The sequence below is a fragment of the Atractosteus spatula genome, chromosome 2, assembly GCF_055471065.1.
Source record: "Atractosteus spatula isolate fAtrSpa1 chromosome 2, fAtrSpa1.hap1, whole genome shotgun sequence".
Lineage (NCBI taxonomy): Eukaryota > Metazoa > Chordata > Actinopteri > Semionotiformes > Lepisosteidae > Atractosteus > Atractosteus spatula.
Window position 1 is genome coordinate 61,199,288 of NC_142707.1, and position 20,046 is coordinate 61,219,333.

Genomic DNA, 20,046 nt, shown 5'->3' on the forward strand with positions numbered 1-20,046 from the left:
GATGGCTCACAGCTGCAGCCCATTGACACACCAGCTCCCTGAAGCTGCGACCTCTGAGGCTAATGTCATCTAACAACTTGTAACAACAATATACAAACAGTCGTTCATGCCACACAAATGCACAAATACTGTAGATACTTTGTTATACTTTTCTAAAAAAATATTGAATTTCCTAAAAAAATAATTTTACACAGATATTGTTAGTGTAAACATGATATTGTTTTATGTGAAAATGATTAGAAACCTGTGTATTTAGATTAATGGGGAGTTTATAAGTTTGCTCATGATCTAGGAGGGAATGTGAGACATAGTGCAAAATTAAAGTCTTACAAGTGGGTAAATGCTACAATAACTGAAATGTACACCTACCTGGCTACTGCTCTGCGTATGGGTTGAAAAAAGTAACTAAAGGAATACAGGTCTACTGATTCGATTCAGGAATAACATGTCCTTTCAATTACTAGCTTGATTGCTTCTTTCCATTTGTGAAGGCACTTCAGTACTGCACAAACCAGTGACTGTCTGAATAAAATCTGAAAAATAGTCAGTGACCTGTAGGAAAGATCTGCTTGAGACCTGCATATAGAGGGCCACTTACGGTATGTTTTGGAATGTCATTCAGATACTGTAGTACTCAAAACATAATCATTTTGACATAAAACCCTTTGCTTTGAATTTGCAATGTCAAAATTTAGATGTTTGAAATTCTGAATGTTATAGTGGTTGAACAGCCGCTATTATCCTTGAGCCAAATATCGGAGTTTCTGGGTCAGTGTTTCTTGTACATCACAGGTTGTACATGGACAATGAGCTACTCCACACTATTAACTAGGATCTACCAACTGAACATGGTCCACTTCACAAGAGCTATAGCAGCCACCTCTGTCTTACAGACAGAACAGCATTCTCATTTTGAGGACTACTGTAGGTATTTTGGCTCTGGCTTCACTCACACCTTTATTTAAATATTTCTTGTTCGGCCTACCACATAACATCCATTGTTTGGAAGTGACTCTCAAAATTGTAAAGGATCAGAAGGTTACTACCATAAGAGAAATGTACTGTATCCACTAGGCTGCTCAGACAGGTAAACCAAGTGTGTTTCTTTTGAAAAAAAAATACAATCTCTTAGAAAACAAAAGGTTAACCTATACGTCTTTTAGTTCCCACCACCCATTTCATGTTTGAGAAGCATTAAATGACATACTTATATCCATTTTACATTTAGACTGAATATTGCCAAGTCTATTAACTGTCATGTTAAGCTAAAGTCAGTTTAAGAAGAAGGTATATAGCCTCTTAATAATGAATACAGTATGTCTCAGTACAGTGCCTTTAAAAGTGCCAACTCATCTGTTTCTTTTGCATTGATTTTTTATACAGCATGTTTGAAAAGGACAAGTTATTCAATGGTAACAAATTGCCTAACACTCATCTATCACATAGCTCATTACACTGCTGCCATCCCTAGTCAAAGATAAAAGACCATCCTCTGGAGATCTTTGCTTTTGTCAGCAGATTTGCTCATATCTTATTTATATTATCCCGATTTTCTAGATACTGGCAAGTCCAGATTATTATCATCATCCAAAATGTCTCCAAATTCCTCAGACATGGCAGTAACATTATAATACAGCATACTTAATAATCATCAATACTCCATATTTCTAATCATAGTCATCTATTAATATTATAACAACGTTTACCATGACCTCACCATTTATTCATCTTCATTATCCCTATCCCAATATATGAAATACAACCAGGTTGGATTCATTTTAAGTTCATATGCAATCTGAATTTTGATCCTTATCTTTTGCTGTTTACTTCATCGGAGATTTACTTAAGACTTAGACTGAGATTAGGGCTCCTTTTGATCCTCTACATCTTCCCACAAGTTAACTTAACACCTACCCCGCTACACAAATACAACCAAACAAAATCCATTGTTCCAAACCTTCTTAGTGAGGCAATCGAGATGGAAAGTACAAACACTGTTAACCTTGCTGAAGCTCCGTGCCCCCCCCCAAGTCAGAACAATTTAATAAAATGAATCTGATGGTAGCGCACGTAATGCAGAGGGTCAATAACTCCATAGAACAAGACTTAAAATAGTTCTTTACACACTGTCTTTATATCCCTTTCATTTTTTATTTTCTTTGTTTCCTTCAAACCGACCATCTAGCAAGGCTTTGGTGAATGCTTTTGATTATACTTTTTCACAAGTTGCATAAGGAGGTATCCAAAGATTTTTAAACACATCCTGATGACAATCATAGTGCCAGCTCTGTGCTACAGAATGAGCAATGAATGGCTTTTTCTTCTGCTCGATGGCTTTTCTCAAATTATTCATCCCACTTGCTTAAACCATTCCCCTAGGTGAGTAATATAAAGAGCTTTATATTGCAGGTATTTGTTCAGCAGGATCTATTTGTGGTCACAGAAAGTTTAAGTGTGGAACTTCGTGGGTAGCAGAAACTAATAGTATGTACAGTGCATGGGTTTTTATTTAGTTTTAGGGTTTCTGTGGTGGTACTGTAATCAGGAAAACACATTTTAGCTGTTTCCTTAAGATTTCATAGAGCTGCTAACTGATTTCCTTCTGTTTGTGCTGATCTTGAGCACTGAGGCATCATGCAGTCGATCTTGCCGCCAACTTGAATGCCCTGTACACAAATAATCACGGATGTTTATCAATATTTTTTTACAGAAAATACCAGCCTTTGCCTCTGTCTAAACCTTTTCTTTTATTAAGGTTTAGACTTACAGTTTGGTGACACCAGCAGTGTGTATACCCTCGGGCAATCATTAACTAATGCGTCACCACAGTTAATTTAAAAATAAGGAAGGCCGTATGCTAATTTTTTGTGAGATCCATACTTTTACAGGACAGCTGTAATTATTGTTCTAGAGCCGAGAGAAGAAATTGGAACTCAGTTCAATGCAAATCATTGAACGAATATCCAGTTAAACGAGACATGTACCGGCTTGATGTGGAGAATTGAATTATTTGTTCTAGGCATCCATTTGTCTAAAGAAAGAGTATTAACAAATGCGAATACATTCAAAGGCTGTGCAGAATTATCAACAAGCCGCTTAGCACCATCTGGAGGAAAGTTAGCTTATTTTCAAAATCTTCTAACTCGGTACCTAGAGCACATACTGTATCATAAGGACAGTATCACCCGGCTAAATCTGACCAGCAAACACTAAACCCAAATTCCCTCACATTAAAAAAAGAGTTGACCGGTCATTGAATCTAACAGGACCCATGTGTTGAAACAGCAGATGTCGTGTACCGAATATTATTTAAAAGACTACTGCATTGAGAGCGGGTAAAATACAGGGATCTGTTGCAGAAAAGATGATACCTGTGCGGTAAATCTCCGCTTTTTAAGCCTGTAAACTTTGGATTTATAAGCATGTTTCAAAACTCGGGGGAAATTGAATGGTGAGTGGATTTTTTTAAACACTTCACGCGCCAGAACGCATCTCGTTTTCAGAGGACACTGAAACAAAGAAGCAGCGCAGGCCAATCGGAATCAAATATTTATATATAATTGATTTCCTGCTAAGAGGAACACGCAGCCGTTTCGTACTGAAATTAAGCGTCAGTAAACAGGGGAAATAGCTCACCTACTGTAAGTGCCAAAAGCCAAGTACTGAAAACATGGAGGTCCTGCCCTGTGTATAATCTTGGAAAGCCGCCAGCGGTGCTGCAGAATGTTAGTTTTTTTTTTAACACGCAAGTCTCGTGCAGGTAGACTTGATTGAGCGAAGAAGGCGAACTTAATCTTCCGAGGTTCATGCAAGAGGAGCTATCCATGGTGATGAAGCATTTCTGCTGTCCTTTACTGTCATCAAATGATAGCATCTTTTCGCAGGTAACACTTAAGTGGACCTACAAACAGGGCAAGTATCCGATTCGGAGCAGTAGTATTTATTCTTGCAAGGGGGGCAGCCTTCGTGTTCTCTCGTAGTGTGCAACACTTGACGTGAAGAACAAGAGAACCGCAGTCGCGCAGCTTGGATGATAAAGAAAATCGGCAAGGGCACACAGACATGAAAGCAGAAAAGGGACTACGTGCGTTTGTTTCAGACTCGAAAAAGCAACGAGATATTTCAGATGTGACGTCGACATCCATTACTTTCTGTGCATTTCCACTTGCTTTCCATAACGACGACGTTTGGATCCAAAGCCATGTTATCGCCACGATCCCAAAAGAAAAAGTTAATATGATTTCATTTGTAACGTACTTGAAGTTGATTGAAGAGTAGCTTTGGGATACTGAGCTGCAGACAAATCCAATGAAACCTGCTAACAGGTCCTGTCGAAATTAAATGCACGGATGATCTGGAAAAGAAACGATTTGCAAAATATATAAAATACACGATGTTCACAGCATTAATATAACTGCCGTGGTTACCATGGTTAATAGCGCAATAAGTTAACTGGGAAAAACTAGTGGATTTCTGTCTGGAAGCGAACTTTTTTTTCAAGAGGAAAAATAAAATAAAGGAAGGCATGGCACAAGTCCCTATTTATGTGAACTGTATTGCGCTGGTGCTTTCTAGCTGTAACGTCCTTTTGGTGGAAGCAAGTAAGTGACTAATTTATTCTTTCAGTCAATGTTTTGCTTCGTAGAAGGCTTAAAGTTGCAGGATAATTCACAGTAAATGGATGAAAGGTCACTGTTTAACAGGTTTTTCCTTCAATATACAGTAACAATTGACTACATTTTTACGTTGAAATAAAACCTAATGTTGACACATTTCTTTTCAGTCTGTCGAAAAAAAAATCAATTTAATCTTAAATTTAGTTTTACAGACCACGTTCCGCACGACCTGCATGGCGTCACAGCAGCAGCAATATAAGGAGAACTCACTTCTAGGAAAAAATATAAAGTTAAAACTGCTGTATCATAATCATTTCTGTATTTTTTTCTTGCGATTGAAAATCACAATTTCAAAAATTGTTACCGTAGCTGACAGCCAATCACGAAATCAAATTATGAATCGATGTTATCCAGTAGTTTGGTTTTAATCTGCCTTTCAGTTCTTGTCTTTGTTTAGTACCGAAAGGTCAAATGCTTCGGATTTAAGAAGTCTTTGATAGGTTTTTCATAACTGATATTATGAAAAGAAATATTATTTTTGATGTACAGTATGTAGTGTGTGAAAACGTTTTCTGATGCAAGATGCAGCATTGATTCAAATTTATCTCGCAAGAAAGAAAACAGCACTTTTAAAATACAGTACTTTAGTAAAGCTCATATCTGGGCAATTAAGTAATCACATTAATAATATTACCTATATGTTGATATACTGTACGGTATAGTCGTCTTAAGTTACATCTTCTTGGAATAACATTACAGAAGCAATGTGATCTACATATACAGTACTAACTACAGTACATTTGTTCAAACAATATCAGTTAAATTTGCTTTAGAGCCTAGCAGCTCTTTTGTTAGAATTGATGAAGCTCTAAACCAAACAAACAGGAAATGCAATCTAAAATTAATCAGATAAATTTAGTTAGATAAATACATTGTTGATTCTGTTAATTAAAGTTTATTTTCTTAACTTTGCTAGGTAGGGTTAGTTTAGTGGTACTGTAAGTAGGGTTAACCAAGAGCTCTGAACAATACCCAAACTGTAAAAATGTCACACTTTCCCTCTTTTAAGGTATTTGTTAAATATGGTGGAAGATAAAATTATCTACTAAGGAAAATGGAAACCATGAACTAAAGAGTTAAGATCAGTAAGCCTAGAGATTTTTATTATGCCCCAGACATGTAATAATTGTATTGACTATAGCTGCAAATCTGTCAAAAAACAGTAACTCAATAACGGTTACTGTACTTTATGTAAGTTGGTTATTTGTATCTGGGGATCCTTAAGGTGAAGGGTTTGGGTTTAGTCCTGTGTACAGCTCATTACAGGTTCTCGAATTCCCAGAAGTAGACCTATTACACACTACTGACACTATGAGATGGCGGAGGTGGGTACATTAGCTTAATTGGAGACTAGCACTTGCTTACTCCACTCAATATTGTGGGTGTTAGTAATAGGTTTTGAGAGCTCCCAAACACTGACTTTGTGCTAATAAGCCTCTATTTTTTATTTATTTTTGCAATATCAAATTCACAGTCAATCTTTGGGTTTTATTTACCTGGGTATTAAGAGCTTCTCTAATTTTCAGCAGAATCGTTAAGAGAATACACATGTGAGGCTGAATACAATTAAAGCAAATTTGTCTAGCTAATCTTACAATCCAGAATCTTTCATCCTCTGCACACGAGGTCAGGATTGTAGCCCTCTTGATTCCAGTCATTGCAAAGTCATTGGGAATTTGAAGAAAAATCACCCTCATTTAGGAATCCCCCACAATTTCCTTTTTCACTGGTTTGGATTAATTGGATTCTCAGCACTTTACATATCCATCCTGGTTTACAAGAACTGTTTGTACACTTGGTGACATGTTTTATGTCTGCGGGCTGGGCAAGTTTCATGAGGGAGTGAATCGTTCTCACTGGATTTTCCTATATTTATATACCCCAGACTCTGCACAACCTTTTACACCTATGGGAGACATGTGACATTCCCTTAGCCACCCACACAGTGGCTGATCTAATTGATTTAACATCACCACAAGGGGTCTAATCTTATCTCCACATGACCTCTTTTGTCTACAGTACAATGAATCTGCTCTCAATTAAATGTGTAAAATACTTTTGAATGTGTTAGATACTTAAATAAATGGGATAGTAGTATGGATTGGGATGTGTCTTTAACAATACTTTTGTCTTCTATTAAAAATGTTACGTTTCACCTCGTCCATTTGAAATGTGTGTGAAGTACACAATACCTTACTGGTGGTTCCAGATAAACATGGATCTTAACCCTCTCGGGTACACAGGAACTCCTGGTTTTCATAAGACGTATCTATAAACATTGTGATGAGGGTCCTATCATAGAGGACTGATACAGTATATGGCACAAACACCCTTTCAGATATGAGTGGTGTGACTGTGTTACTGACTCCTTGACTGTTCCTTCTCACTGATGATTCCCAAGCTACTACAGTATCAGTCTTCAAGTATGATGTCTTTTGTTCGTGGGTTTAACTTCTGCCAGGGTATCTATTTAAGGCTGGGTGAGATACCCTTAAACAACACTTGGTTGCGTGTATGTTAAATGTATTTGCAAAAATTGTTCTTCCGGAAAGAAGTATGACTAATTTATGAGTTCATAATTCTAGCTTGGTTAGATGCCTTTTCTCCTTTTTGCAGTTTGTTTAATTATTGTTGAATTGTAATCATTTGTTGTGTGAGTTACCCTCCATTTTTGTATATTTTGTATTGGGTGCACTGTGGTGTTTTGTTTTACGATTGATAAAAAAATGCTTTAATAAATTATCCCAAATAAAATACCTGTGGAGAATGGAATTGACATCAATAATCTGGGTGTAGAGGGGATATTTCATATAATACAGTAACCACCATTGATGTCATAAGGTACAGAATAAGAATCTAATATACAAAAGAGTTACTTGTAGTCATTTTTAGGAGCTACTCAGTACTTTCTTTTCAATAAAATGTTTACAAAAACATTATGATGAAGCATTAAGGCCCTTGAGGGCCCTTGTTGTTTGTCATTTTATTCACCTATTTAAGAATTAGTGATAGGTATGGATAGGTTAAACAAATAATCCCACTGAATGATATTTCTAATTTTCTGTCCATACTGTACATGTGTGACAAGTGGAGCCCTCCCTCCCCCTGCCAGGATTCTAGCTCAGTTCCTCAAAACTCCGAGCATCAACACCACTATCAAGGCAGCAGATAACTCTTCCACGCTTAAAGATCGTGTCTTTGGCCACAGTAGAGATTTACAATTTCTAGCTTTTAGAGAGGGGCGATGTCACTTTTGTAACTTGTTCATTCCACTGAGCCCTAGGTTACATGTACTTAGAAAATACACCATGCCTGGCCATTTTTGTTAATTTCCCCATGCAATATAATACTACTTTTACAAATATAAAGAACAATACATACAGTTAAATTATATGTTTAACTATTGTAACTTTATATTGGCCTGTGAAAATCTATTTGACTATAAATTGTCCATGTCAACAAGAAAGTGCCATCTTTACAAGTGCACTAATGTGTACAGTACTGCATTAACAGAGGAAGAAAGGCAGGGATTCTGCAATTAATTTGACATTAATGAGCATCATGTACCACACCTGCTGTGAAGCCATTAGAGTGCAAAGTACATCACATAATATACTGTGTACTGTATATCATATCATAATCTGGCATTATTGTATTCAGCAAAGCAAAATTGAAACTGCTTTCTTTTGAGGAATTGTTTTTGTCTTTGCTTTTAACTTTTTTCTCATGCTTTCTTTTTCTTCAAAAGCATTTTTACTGAGTATCCTTCTGAGTGGTTCAACCAGTGACCAATAATCAACACATCAGTGCTTTGATCCTAGACTATCTCATTAGCTATCTTTGCCTGGGATTCCCAAGTGTGGCACAACACCTGATCAAGTACTACCAGGGTAAGATGGTCTTGGTCTGTTGCTTAGTTTATCCACAGCTTGTTGTACTCCTGGGACCTCCTCACCGTGGTGAATGGCTTTGATATGCAAAGGTGACAGAAGAGTTTTTCAGCAGTAGACAAGCTTTGGTGGCAAAGTGAGTCATTAATAATGAGTGATTTAACGTTTTGGTGAGCATGAAGAAAACAACACGTCCAAGTTTCATAATGTTTTGTTGAAGGTTAACATTGGGTGTTGTCTTTTCTATTCTTTTGTTCCATAAGTCACATTATTTATAAAAGTACATTTTAATAAAACTTACACATATATTACACACATACTTTCACCTATGTTATTACATATAGAAATTTCTTGTTGTAAAATTAAAACTGTTGAATGGCCGTTAGGATTAGCATTGTGGCACAGTGGTTAGCATTGCTGCCTCACATTTCTGGGGCTTGGTTTCAGTTCCTGATGAACCCTCCGCATGGAGTTTGTAAACTTTGCCTGTGCTTGGGTAGGTCTGGTCTCCTCCCACAGTCCAAAGACATACAGTACTGATAGGTTAAGTGGCCTCTGGGAATATTGGCCCTAGTGTGAGAGTGTGTGTGTTTATGACCCTATCTGTGTCTTTGTGTGTTCTGAGTCCCGTCCATGGTCTATTCTGTCTTGCACCCACTGCCTGCCAGGATAGGAGCTCCATGAAGTTGGCACCTCTTCAAACGATTAAGTGATGTGATGTCACTTTCCCAAAGAAATAAGGCGCTATATCACAGAAACAAAAGCACCTAGTTTCAACAGCATAAACCACCAGAAATGGAGTACAAACAAAATGTGGTCGGTTTCATTGTCTGTGCTGTTCGTAGGGATGCCAACTTCACAGAGCTTGGGATAGGCACCAGCTCCCCCATGATCCTGTATTGAATAAAGTGGTTAGAAAATGGGCAGATGGAAAGCCAGTTTAACTGTTTCAAACAACCTCACAGAAATTACAAGATTTGAACAGTATATAATGTAATAAATCTCAAGAAAGACTCAAGTGCCAGCACAGCCATTTTTTATCATCTTATTTCAGCCTTTGATTTGAAAGGCTCAGAATAGGTGATTCTGCCAGTCCTTGTGAAACACTTGCATTATTAAAGCATTCACATTGAGTTAGCTCTCAATTAGTTAAATGGAAAGAGATAGTAATGCACTATAAATTAAGATCAACAAATAAAACTCCTTATACAAACATCCTCAAATCCAAAATTCAATTCTGGACTCCCACCCTAGAGACTACTAAAATGATACCCTAGTCAAGTACAAATACAGGTACACCAGTCAGTTTTATAGGGAGTATCTATTTGTACATAATACAGAATGCAAATAATTGTAGAGATCTGATGAGACAAACTAACATGTGTTCAGTTATTGAGTTTGATGAGGCAATATAATTTTGCAGCCATATTTACTATACTTACCTTAACCTGCAAAATCAATAGTATATTTTTTGTTTTATTTTTTCTTTTATTGCAGCATTTAACCCTGTGTCTGTGGAGCAAAGTTAGGTCATGAGTTTTTTGGTATTTCATAGCATTATGATTAAAGTTCAGTTTTCTCTTGGGTCCTACTCAGTGTTTGTACCCTTGTTGTACAATAATCTTGTTTTACCAAATCAGCTGTGTGTGGTTTGTTTTAGACATCTAGTTACTGTAGGAAACAAAAATAAACAAAATACTGTAAATCAGAATGAAACCTGAAACCTTTCAGATTATATGAAAAATGTTACATGGCAATAAATTGCCTTTAAATTATGCTGACATTTAAGTCATTTTAGGACATTTAAGTGTTTTGGGATTTTGGCTAATAATGTATCTAGAGGTTGCTGTAATAAATTGTTTATAATACATCTGTGTATAACTATTCTAATTTCATCTTAAATGTGTACAAAAATAATTCTTATGCATCTCTTTTGAATACTGTACAGTATAAACACATACACAGGCAGCTCACAATTACTTGTGTGGTTAGTGAGTCAAATTTAATTACTTACTTTATGAAATTCTTAATGTCAGTGGGGAAGAGCTGGGGAATTTAAATTGAAAAGGGAATTTTCTAGAGCAATTTTACTCATACAGTAATTCAAGTGTATATTTTGAAACAAAATCATTGACTCATTTTCCCTTTAGAATGCTTCATTTTACAGGAACATTTTCCTGCAGTATAACCTTTCACAGACTTCTTACAGACTGGAATAATTATAGCATAAATAAATAATCAGAGCTGTAATATTCAGTGTTTTTTGTGAACCAAAGTTGTTTTGTTTGTTTTTAACTCTCTTTGAAACCCAAACGTTTTTTTTACTTAAATGTGTACAATGACGTTAATAGTAAAATAGATTTTGTTTTTGAGGTTCCAGTCTAATTTTTCCTTAGAGTCCTTCCACTCGTAAAACATAATAATATATGTTAATTTAATCAGGGATCCATTTTAAAATCTCAGGAGAAAGCTATTCCTTATTTTTTCCTAATGTGCTGGAGTTAACTTTACATTTAAATGTCCTGTAACAGGTAGACCTTAGTAGGTTTGAATATTTCCTGAATATTCTTTGTTTATTATTTAAGGAAATATTGATAAATACTTATTTTATTGTGTAGGAACCATTACTTAATTCTCATTGACATTAGTATCTTTAAACAATTAACCATTTGCTTTAAAGGCAATTAACCATGCCTTTACCCTAAACCTCAGAATACTGCATTTTTATGCTGAGATTTTAAAACAGGGTGGCACAGGGGCTCAGTGTTTAGCATTGCTGCCGTGTGTTCGGCTTGAGCCCTGGGTTCGGTTTTAAGACCTACAGTAGGGTGCTATCTGCATGGGGTTTGCAGGTTGGTCTGATTATCACTCACAGTCCAAATAAATACTGGTAAAGTAATAGGTTAATTTGCATCTGGGACACGAGTCCTAGTATGAGTGTGTGTGTTTGTGTGGACAGTGTATATATGGAGTGTATATAGAGTGTATCTCTGAGCCTCTTGCTCGCCTGCATAGGCTCCGGCTTCCCCGCAACCCTGAATTAGATAAAGGGGTTAGAAAATGGAGGGATAATATTTATGTGTAGGTAGACAGAAGATGTTGAGATTAGGATTTGACCTTTCTGAAAATCAAATACCTATTTCTTGGGCTAGTATGTCTGTCTCTAGATACACTTAAATCCCAGCACAATACAGACTTTATATTGATGCTGGGTTAAGTGAACCAAGGTCAGGATATCTGAAGTAAAGACATCTGTTTCTTTATTTTCTCATCTGTTGTGAGAGATTTTTGTCAAGGAAGAAATACCAAAACAGAGTAAGAGACACAAACCTTCATTACAAAAAAGAAAAACATTTTCACATAAAGTACAGTATGTGGTCTAAACAACCCACTAACTAAATGTTTTTAAGGATTTAATGATGCATTGATATACTTCCTTGAGCCTGTCCTTCATTTCTCCTGTTTGTATTTTTGTTGTTGTACAGTACATGTAAAGTTCTGTATACAGTATGTCTTGGAGCCTTGCAATTACCAGTTATTTTCCTTTACCAAAGGTTATTAATCAACCACTATGAACCCTGTACTTTCATGGGAGACTCAAGACAATGTCCATGCAGTTAACCAGGGATGAACCAGTGGTTCTAGACTATTGGGGATCAATCTGCTTTCAAAATTAGAGTCCCAGAACATCAAATGCCTGTACTGTATGTACATTTATTTTGAGCATAAGAAGCAGAGGTAATTTAGACCACCTAGCTCATTTGGTGGCTAGTAGATAGGTGATTTGTCAGTTGTGAAAAAAGCCAATTTATCAACTTTGACAACATGGTTTGGTAGTTTGTTCCAAACTCCCATCATCCAATGAGTAATACCATGTACTGATTTCATTTCTAGATGGAATTCACCAAAAATATCCTTTCCAGTTTCAGTTCTTTCAGTTCTTTCAGTGCTAGTCTATTAAAAATCATCCAGGTGCAGAACTTGTAAAGGTTTTCAGACCTTTCATATTGTATCCCATTTTGTGAAATTGCAAAGTGATGGATGTGTATTTTTTTAAAATGAAGGACTACTAAGGGTAAGTTAAATTCCAGAAAATATCAGGAGAAAAACTTAAATTTGTTGATTGTATGCAGTAAGTATTTAGACTCATGAATTCAATATTTGGCAACGATTACAACCATTACAGTCCATTATTTTGGTACATTTGCTCAAGCTAACTTGGGGATCATTTATGGACTGCAGTTTTAAGTCTTTCCACAGATTCTTAATAGTATCCAAATAAAGACTTTGACGGCACAAGGGAGATTAATTTTTTTAAGCTAGTCCAGTGTAGTTTTGGCTTTGTCCTTTGGATCATTGTCCTGCTGAAAGGTGAGGTTTTGTCCCAGATTTAGGTCTGAAGCAGATTTTCCTTTAGGATGTGCCAGTGCCATGTTCAGTCTTCTACATTCCCATCGGTCTTGACATACTTCCCTGTTGGGGCTGATGAGAAGCATAACTATAACACAGTGCTACCACCACCATGGTACACTCGCACTTGTTGTGGAGTGGCTGGGATATTGTTCTCGCCCACTGAACGCTGTAACTCTTTCGAAGTCGCCGTTGGCATTACACGGGCAGCCCTATTGAATTTCTTCCTTGTCCACTGTCTCAGTTTTGAGAAACAGCCTGGTCTAGGCAGTATAGGGTACCTTCCACTTCTTCCAATTCACCATACTGATTTGAAATATTAAGGATCTTTGAGGGGTTTTATAGCCTTTTCCTGACGTGTGACTTTATAAAGCTTTATGTCCGAGTTGTTTTGAAAGCTACTTATTCTTCATGATTGGATCCTATCACAAAAGTAAGTACTTGACTGAAGGACTTGACATAGACAAGTGTATTTACTTAGAAATCATGTGAACCAGTACTATTACACACAGACAGAGGCTGTACATGTCTTAATAAGGTAAGTATAGGATTTGAAAAGGGTCTAAATACATTTGCAAGGCACTGTAGGACAACATAGTAATTGATAACTGCATGTGGTGGTCTTTTGCATACTCCCAATACTATGCTAAAAAGAAAATAAAGGAAACACAACGTTTCAGCTGTGGAGCCTTCTTCAGGTCTGAGAAACACAGGGCAGACAGCAAAGATTAAATAACACAGGAGAACAAAAGCTGGGAGAGGGAAGGAGGCAGGAGAAGGGAAAGGCAGAGAGGCCACTCGGGAAGTGCAAAGTGGAGAGGGGTGAAGAAAGGTGTGAAGTGTGAGAGTTAGTGAATTGATGCAGGATGTGCTCTAGCTGGTCATTAGAGCATGTAGCAGCACTGATGTCATCGGTGTATCGCTTGTAGAAGTCAGGGACAAAGCCAGTATAGGAAGCAAAGAAGCATTCTTCTACCCATCCGACCATAATATTGGCATAGCTAGGTCAATCCTGGTGCCCATGGCGACTCCACTAACCTGTTGATAAAAAAGGTTATTAAATGAGAATGCATTGAGTGTGAGAACCTATTCCACAAGACGCACTAGAGTGTGGGTGGGTGGATCAAGCACTGTGCGTTTGTCTAGCATGTGCTTGAGGGCTATAAGACCATCATTGTGGGGAATGATGGTGTAGAGAGACATGATATCCATGGTAAAAATGTAGCATTCTGGACCCTGAAATTGGAAATCATTGAAAAGTTGGAGGGTGTGGTTAGTATCCTTGATATATGAAGGATGCTGAATGTAATACTCTCCATTGCTCTGTTAGCTCAAATTAATTACAAGTAATTACATTTGCATTATTAATGTCTTCTAATCTATTTTCCCCCCAATATTCCCTGCAAGATATAATACAGATAATGTTTCCAGTGCTTGAACAAAGCTGAAGTGAAAAAGCTTAAGTTTTCTTTACCAAACCATGTTAAACTGTCAATTAAACACATGTCTGAGAACATTTGTATTTGTTAATCTTGGTATCATGTAGGCAGGATACCTGAGAGAACTGCTGAATTAATTCTGCTTATTTTCCAGATGACAATGGGGCACACCAGGCCCCCCACTAAACAGGTGGCACATGATTCTGGGCACATGACACTCACAATAGCAAAGAGATTGTGCTTGCATACCTTTGCTAGAATACAAAAGCAATAATCCGTTCACACCAACAAAAATTTGTTCAACAACCACTCAACACCAGCTACAGTACCTGCGGCCCTTTCTATACCAAACAGTCTAAATTATGATTCTTATTGCTCCACCAATTAAACAATTAATCAAACAGTGACTCTTATGTGAGCCTATATACTGTACAAACAATAGAAGCCCTGGCAGCATCTAGTGGGGGTGAAAAGAAACTACTCTCCTTGCTGCAGCTGGCCTAACACAGTTGTTTGCTCCATCATGAACAGCAACAGCTTCACTTGACTTTTCTAGGGGCCTGTCTGCTCTGTGAATGTAAAATAAAAAAAGTCTAATTAATATATTCAATGAGAAATTTGATATTAACGATTAATTAGTGATACATCCACCTTCACCATTCAAATTAAATATAATCTGTTAAAGATCCCAGAGACAGTTAATCAAAAATGAACATTATTAACAGGGTTTGGTGCTTCTTTCACAGGCTCAGTGACATTGAGCCCTGTTATGTCACATTCGTAAACCCCTCCTCTTAAGCACGCTCCAGCCCCTCCTTGTTTTCCACTCATCGCCTACTCCCTGTCCCAACCCCCTTTCAGTTCTCCTTAAAAGCCAGGCGCTCACTCTATTCTGGGCTTTGCTCTGGTTTCCCCACCAGGCGAGTCCGGGACCTGGAAGCGCCTGGTCCCATTAAGGTTTTATTTTCTGTTCCTGTTCCCCACCGGTTCCGATCCGGTTTCCGTTTTTAAATCTTGTTTGTCTTGGATGGACCGGCCGGTTTTGGACTTTTGCCTTCGTTTGGATTCCCCTTTGGACTTTCTCCTGGATTGTTTGCCTCGGCCACACCTCCCCCGAACACCAGCGCACAAAGGACACGCCCCCTGTTTTCATCCCCATATCCTGCATGACTTCTTCCCCCGTGTTTTCTTCACTTTTCCCTGGATCGTGTCATCCGCACAGCGTCCGGAAAGAACTGTATGTTATATGTTACAGTTGCATCACTGGAAATTTTAGGATGAAGATGTTTGTGAACATACAGTAAAGTCTGTCTCTGGGTGGATTCCGGGCAGCAGAGGTATATCTGCAGGGACCTGGGTAAAATTGAAGGATGGGGCACCTGTCACTGTGTAGTTTTTATGTCCTTTTAAGTACGTGTTTGTTTGTATTTTCTCCACACACTCTAGTTTATGTTTATGTTGTTTCATATTTTTCAGAGTCTTCTAGCAGCACTTGAACATTTGTGTAATTTTCCAATGTCACTGGTGCCAACAGACAACACTCCCCCAGAGGGCTCTGATGTATTGAATACTAAAGTAACAATACTGCAAATCATTTCCCCAAAAAAGCATGGAGCTCAGTAGAGACTTAATGGATAATATAACCTTGCTTAGACCATAGCAATGAGCCTCTCACTCATTGTAGAACACAGCAGCAATCCGTTCCGGTATCTGGGAGCACTACTTACAATCCTCATCAGGGGTGGCAATCAGAAAATAGGCACTTTGCACACATGGTTACAGAAAGCATAAGGACAAAAAAAAACTTTATAAAAGAGAAGAGGTCATTCAGCCTTTGGTTTTAGTTGTTAATTGATTGGAAAGCTCTCATTTGGCTATTTTTAAGAAGCTATGGCAGAAGTGTGGAGTAATATTTAGGATTCTGGACTCATGAGTGGAAGATATTATGCTTAGATCATTGGTTGGGTACTTTTGTTCTAACTTTGAACAGATTACTTGACTCAAATTGATTCGGTAAAATACCAAATTGTATAAATAGGTACATACTGTTCTGTATGTTTGTTATCTTTAGGTAAAAGCAACTGCTGAACAAATTAATAATTGAAGTTTTGACAACATGGCTTGGTAACGTATTCAAGACTGCCACGCCCCTTTGTGTACAGAAGTACCTTAGTGATCTCTAGTCAAGTAAATACACAACATTAAAAGACACTTGGAAATTCCAGTAAAGGCAGCAGTCACATGGTATTTATTTTTTAAACTATGGCAAGTTATTCTCTTGACATAGGTCATACAAGAAATTTAATAAAATACAATTCCTTTGCAACTTATTTCAGGAGACTTTTTCTATGTCCGGTAAAACTTTGGTGTTCACAAGGGTTAGATACCTTGAAAACCTTATGGGAATAAGGAATACCTTAAGGGGAAAATAGGATACGGTTTCATGGCTCATGAAACCAGCATTTCGGTCGTTTCAGTCGTAATAGTTTTCTAACTATTAACAAATTTTGAAATATTGCGAGTATATATTGGAAGTATTTGTAAAGAAAATTAATACTGTAAACCTAAAACAAAGCATTGTTCCCCCCTATTATTCATTATTTATTTCCCCTCTATAAATCTGGTTATTGAATATGCAAAAAAATGAGATCATACCTTATCCTGTATTTGTTTTTTTCATTCCTAGTAGAGAGCATTTTCTTTAATTTGTTACATCTTGTTTTTATTACTGTTAGAAATGCAGCACTACTATAGTGTAATAAAGTTTAATTTCAATATGGAGCTACATATTGCTTGTAGTTTTAGATGGCATCTCGTTTAAAATTAGTTTTCATTTAAATGATCAAAAAATGTAATTATACTGTGCATAGTTATTTCCTGTTGGAACAGAACTGGCAAGTTCATCATTCTACAGCAGAGTTGAGCCTAAATACATTATTGTTAGAGAATTCAGGATAGACTAACATATTAAAAAACAAAGCTACAGTGGCAGGCTACAGTGTTCTAAAGACCAGCAAAAAACCATTCTGCATTTAACAAGAAATGAGGGCACGAAGCCAAAATGATTTAGGATTTATTTTAAGCTTTCTCAGGGATGCTGGGTAAAATGAAGAAAAAATAAAAGAAATGGAAATTTATTTTCAATAAGCTATAAATTAGAGTAAAGGGTAATTGCTCTTACATATTTAATTTTGTTCTCTAAAAGAAGCTTGCAAAAGTAGAGTTTTTTTTCTGCATTCTCTGTCATTAAAATAAATGCAGCTTGAAAGCACTGTTGTTTACGATAACTGTTTTGTGTTCAGATTGCAGTATTGCAGCTCAGTCATATTTAGTAGAGGTGCATATACCCTTATTAGCTTGATTACAAGCTAATCCTTCCCTTCCACCATTATTGCAGTGGCTTAGTTTAATAATCAACAACAATATTCCTGTCAAACATATACAGTATACTGATGGAAAAAAGAACCGCAACATTTTCTGGAATGAGGATACTATAGTTATAGCTCATGTACTTTCACAAAAAGTTGTCAATTTGTTTTAAGCCCTCTAACCAGTAATACAGCTTGAGCAGTGAGGCATTGCAACTTACCAATCACATGAAAGCTCATTAGGTGCACTTTTACCGAACGAGGTCCAGGTGAAACAATTCCCGATTAGGTCACCTTTAAAAATGCCTTAATTCAAAGCTGAGGTCACTGCAAGAAAAGGCCGCACTTAGTTTTCTGAGCTTTCCATAATGCCTCGAATGTCACCAGATAAAAGGGAGAGATCCATTGGCATGCTGCAGGCAGGCATGTCATTTGCCAGAGACTATGGAGTAAGCCACTCCACTGTGTCCCGAGTGCAGAGAAGGTTTCAGCAGACTGCCAGGACAGATGACCGTCCAAGATCCGGTCGCCCTCGAGTGACCACACCCAAGCAGGACCGACACTGGATCAGACTGGTCCATCTGAGAGATCCTTTAGATCTGCCACCCGTACTGCTGCTGAAACTGCCAGCAGACACAATGCCCACATCAGTGACAGGACAGTGAGGCTCTATGCTGCTGGCCTTAGAGCAAGGCGACCTGTCAGAGGCCCTCTGCTCACACCTCCTAGACGTCGCACCCGACTGGCTTGGGCCAGACAAGGCTGCGATGGACTAGTCAGCAATGGCATCAGGTCCTCTTCATGAATGAATCACTCTTCAGCCTGTTCCTCGCAGACGGGAGGGCCAGAGTGTGGAGGAGGAGGTGTCGCTTTTCTTTTTTCCATCAGTATATTTACTTACAATTTTTTAAAAGCATTATGTAAACCGATATGCTGATAATTGTTCAGCTAGTGGGCAGCACAGTTCTGCAGTAGTTAGCATTGTTGGGGCCCTGGGTTCAGTTCCTGGGATGTTATCTGTGTGCAGTTTGTGTGTTTTCCCTTTGTTTGTGTGGGTTTCCTTTCCACAGTCCAAAGACATGCTGGTAAGTTAATTGGCTTCTGGGAAAATTGACCCTGGTGTGTGTGTATGTATTTGTGTCTGTGTGTGCCACGTGATGTACTGGCACCCCATCCAGGGTGTACCTCACCTTGCGCCCATTGCATAGAAGTTTTAGAAAATGGATGGATGGATGAATGTTCAGCTAGTACTAGTGAAGTGTTTTGGGATACCTAGTTCATATTAATAAAACTGTTATACAAGCATTTAGACATACCAGGTGGTTTGGCGTTGTACCAGTTTAGCACTGGGGTTTCCTCCCCAAAACATGCAGGTGGGGTTTGATTGATTCCTTTAAATCACCCCATTCTTAGGGGGATTTCTTGCTCATGAATTTTTCCATTCTACAGATTACTCTCAGTGTTGGTTAATGGGGTTGGGCAAGCTGTTGATCTAGAGCCTAGTATCAGCTTTAAGAGCTGGCCAGGTGTTTTGGCTGCAGAGTTGGATCAGGAAGTGCTAGAGCAAAGTTTACTGAAGTACCCTAGAGCCCGGAGCTGGAGTAGGGTTCCCAGAGCTACTGCACTCTCTACTGCCTTCCATCGGAAATAGATACTGTATTTAGTATAGTTTACTACAGGTAAGATACCTTTGCTGATTTAGGGTGATAAAAAACAGTTCAAGCCGTTATTAAATAATACTTAATTAATTTGTGTTCTATGATGTACTTTCCTTTTTCCTTTTCCTGTGTTAATGAACTGATTCTATAATTCCAATGATTAGATACTTGAATATTGTCCTTTTAAGGTAGCATTCTTGTTTATCTTGTGTTCCTGTGAATGAGGTAGTGTTTTTTGGTTTGTCCTGCAATTTGATGGACTTTAATTTCTGGTGTTTCAGTAGTGCTGTCCTGAGACTGGCTGGTGTCAAAGTGGCCCAGAGCACTGAACTTAAGGACTGCCTAGCTGAGAGTGCTCTTCTCTATGCTCAGATGTTGTCTAAATGGGACCTTGGGGTGGTAGAAGTTTGGGTCACTGCTTTTTGTAGCCAGTATAATTGTATTAATTGTTATCAGCCTGACACAGCCCTGTACACATTGTTTGGTGTTTTTCTTTCAATATAAAGAATATTTTCACAGAGCTCTGCGTGCATGGCTGCAATGGGGTATTTGCTCCATTGTCCCATTTTGTATAATCCTGGTCTGGGATTGAACCCCACAATTCA

At 37.8% G+C, this 20,046-nt stretch overlaps 1 protein-coding gene across 1 annotated transcript in view; it reads left to right on the plus strand.

Moving 5' to 3' along the window:
• The first annotated feature begins 2,825 nt into the window (after positions 1 to 2,825).
• LOC148840002 (fibronectin type III domain-containing protein 4-like) overlaps positions 2,826 to 20,046 on the plus strand; it is a 90,189-nt gene continuing 72,968 nt past the window's right edge. Inside the window, exon 1 of the mRNA XM_088906695.1 lies at positions 2,826 to 4,601. Coding sequence (XP_088762821.1) covers positions 4,526 to 4,601 — 76 coding nt within the window. The 5' untranslated portion in view covers positions 2,826 to 4,525. The remainder of the gene's footprint in view (positions 4,602 to 20,046) is intronic.